Genomic DNA, 3,230 nt, shown 5'->3' with positions numbered 1-3,230 from the left:
AGGGGGGGGGGGGAATCTCCTTTTTAAAAATAGTCTTTTTGGGGCGCCTGGGTGGCTCAGTCGTTAAGCGTCTGCCTTCGGTTCAGGTCATGATCCCAGGGTCCTGGGATCGAGCCCCGCATCGGGCTCTCTGCTCGGCTGGGAGCCTGCTTCTCCCTCTCCCACTGCCTCTGCTTGTGTTCTCTAGCTGTCTCTCTCTCTCTGTCAAATAAATAAAATAAAATCTTTAAAAAAAAAATAAAATAAAAAAAATAAAAATAGTCTTTTTTTCCCCCTGTTTTTCTGTTAATTTCTATGTAATTGTTACCATGTTGATCCATTTTTGTGATGGGTCCAGCTGATTTTCTTGATGTTACTGATGTTTTTTGTAGGCTCCTCCTATGGCATTTTGCAGCTCTTTTCCAGCACACTGGTGGTAAGTTGTCTCCCATCAGGCAAACATCTTGGTCACATTTGGGGGGCATTTCCATGGTGGTGGTGGTTAAAGGTGGTAAGTCAGAGGACTTTCTGTATTCCTTGCTTTCCTCAGGGCTGCTGGAGTGATGTGGTTGGAAAACGGTCTTCCTTGCTGGTGTGCATTCTGTTCAGCGCCCTGGGTTATCTGATTCTTGGAGCATCCACCAGTGTGTTCCTGTTTGCCCTTGCTAGAGTCCCTGTAGGTAAGTTTCTTTCTTTGGGTGTGTTTCATTCCAAATAAATCAATTGTATGTAAGTGTATAAAGAGAGACTGTCGTACATGTCAGTGCCTTCTTTTTTATTTTTTTTTTTAAGATTTTATTTATTTATTTTAGAGAGAGAGAGAGCCTGTGTGAGCAGGGGGAGGAGCAGAGGGAGAAGGAGATAATTTCCAGCAGACTCTGTGCTGAGCGCAGAGCCCCACGCGGGGCTCAGTCCCAGGGCCCTGAGATCATGACCTGAGCTGAAACCAAGAGTCGGACGCTTAACCGACTGAGCCGCCCAGGCTCCCGTCGGTGCCTTCTTGACTAGAGCTTATGCCAGAAGAAAATAATGACAAGCGCAATTATAACTGGAACACCAGCCGCTGCTGTTGATCGAGCACTTGGTATCAGTCAGGCTCTGCTCACTTGTGCAGAGCCACAAAGCTTACACATGACAGGGCCCAGAGCCCTCCCTGTCAGTGTGAATCATTATGCTGCTGCACAGACCTGTATCCTTCCCATCAATCTCTCTACGTTCAGGCAGTAAGAATTTGTTAAATGTCTTTGGCCAGCACTGTGCTTCCTATTCTCTCGCTTGGCCAGCTTATAGTTTTAAAATTGGGCCTCCTGACTTCAAATTGAGATTTCCCACTGTAGCCTTCCTGCAGCCTCCTGTAAATCTGGCTGTTGGTCGGGGGAGATACTAGGATGATGACGAGTTTCTCTTTCCAAACTGATCTTGAATGTTTCTGACATTTTCGAAATAGCTTCTATTTTGTCCATTCACCGAAACGTTTTGTCCATTCTTTGAGCCGCCACTTGTGAATGCTGTTCTCGTGTGGCAGGTAGGCAGCTCCTGTGGAAGCTCTTTATTCTCTTTGCCTTTCTTAGTTGCTAGAGCCCTGGAGTTTCAGTGTTTCTTTCTCCCCTGACAGACTCTGCTGCCCTGGTGGACAAGTTTGCAGCACTGGACCTCTGCCCATATTCAGTTAAGCTGCTCCTTTTTACCTAATGCCCCAAAGGAACAGAGCATAAAATAAGTCCTTCTAACATATAGTTGATGATCAGCTTATTTGGGATTTTCACACCCATTTCTGTGACATACATACTTACTCTCCACGTCTTTTGAGTTCACCCTCCAAAATTCATGCTGTGCCTTTCTGTTGATTCAAAAAACAAAAAATGCTTATGAAGGTCTTTGCTTTAAATATGAGCAGTCATCCTAACTTGCCTCTCTACCACATAAAATCCAACCAATGGCTGCTCTGTGTGCATCCGGAGTCAAAGTTGTTGTACATGCTTGGTTTGGGTTGCAATGTGTAAATATAATACACTCCACCATTCAGCAATAAGGCTGTTCATAATTCTAAAGAAATATATGAGATTAATGGACCCTATATACAATAGGTAGAAATTTATAGAGAAGATTAAAATGTTTTTATTTAATATGAAATGAGCCTGCTTTGAGTAATGATAGTTCTATTAATATACATCATACTCTTGGCCAACAGGAGAGCTATACATAAAATTCTTTCCTGCTATGGGAACCTCTACAGTGTTTGATTGGCCTGGGAATATGAGGGAGCCCTGGGGAGCCTTGCCAGTGTTGTGCTGTACAATGTCACGTGTAGGTCCAGGTCCTTGTATCCTGAAGATGAGCCTGAGGGAGGTTGAAGTACCAGAAGTAGACACGCGGTTTTCCCCCCTGCTCTCTGTCCCCTAGCCCAACCTCTAGAAGGTAACAGGAAGCTAGTCTGCGTTACCCTCACCACAGTCCTCCTTCCCTGGGTATGTGAGGTGAACCCAACATTGGTATCATTTCAGAAATAATCACAGGATTCCTATCAGGCCTCTTAGGAATCATCTTCCAGCCCAGTCCTTTCTCCCATTTAAGGAAATAGATCTAGAGTCTCTCTACCTAATTCCAAAAGAGATTTCTAAGTTTGCTTCCCAAAGAGGCTGGTTATCAGGCAAATGCCCGCTCTAATATTTAGACACAGCTGGGTATAGAACCCAGGATCAGTGTGCAGGCAGAGTGATGTACAGTGATACTTCTTTCAAGGAAATCCCTGGAAACCATTGTGTTGCATCACAGTTAGGAGCACTTCAGGCCGACCCGCCAGCAACACTGATTGAGTTCCTGCCATGTATTGATCAACATGGTGGGCAACCTACGTTACCAGAACCTATCAGTCTGTTTATTCAGCATATGGATGTATGGGTGCAGACAAGTCAAATACATCAGCAGAAGTATGAGGAATATAAAGCTGCTATATACATTTTAATCTCTTATTAAGTCATGCCCCACCTTTCAGTTTGTTTAGTCAACCAATTCACAGACCTCTTGCTAGTAGAAAATCAGTTAGTAGTGTTTAGATGACTATGTCATCATATTTTTATATTTTTACTCATTCCCTGTCCTTCCCTCCTCTGTTCCTCTCTAGCAGTTATCACCTTTACACACACACGCGTGCGCGCGCATGCGCACAGGCGCACACACACACACACACACAGGCTCTGTGAAGATAGATACATTTGTGTCTTTTTTGCACTCTGTTCCTTGCATTATCC

General features: G+C 44.3%; 1 protein-coding gene across 2 annotated transcripts in view; it reads left to right on the top strand.

Moving 5' to 3' along the window:
• The window catches only part of MFSD9 (major facilitator superfamily domain containing 9), a 16,628-nt gene that overhangs the window by 6,125 nt on the left and 7,273 nt on the right, over positions 1-3,230 (top strand). For both annotated transcript variants that reach the window (XM_032419810.1, XM_032419809.1), the window contains exons 3-4: positions 372-415; positions 530-659. In XM_032419810.1, the coding sequence (XP_032275701.1) occupies positions 372-415; positions 530-659 (174 nt within the window). The remainder of the gene's footprint in view (positions 1-371; positions 416-529; positions 660-3,230) is intronic.

The sequence above is a fragment of the Phoca vitulina genome, unplaced genomic scaffold (genome assembly GCF_004348235.1).
Source record: "Phoca vitulina isolate PV1807 unplaced genomic scaffold, GSC_HSeal_1.0 scaffold22, whole genome shotgun sequence".
NCBI classification, from domain to species: domain Eukaryota; kingdom Metazoa; phylum Chordata; class Mammalia; order Carnivora; family Phocidae; genus Phoca; species Phoca vitulina.
Note: the sequence above shows the minus strand (reverse complement) of the source record. Positions and strands in the feature narration are given on the sequence as shown.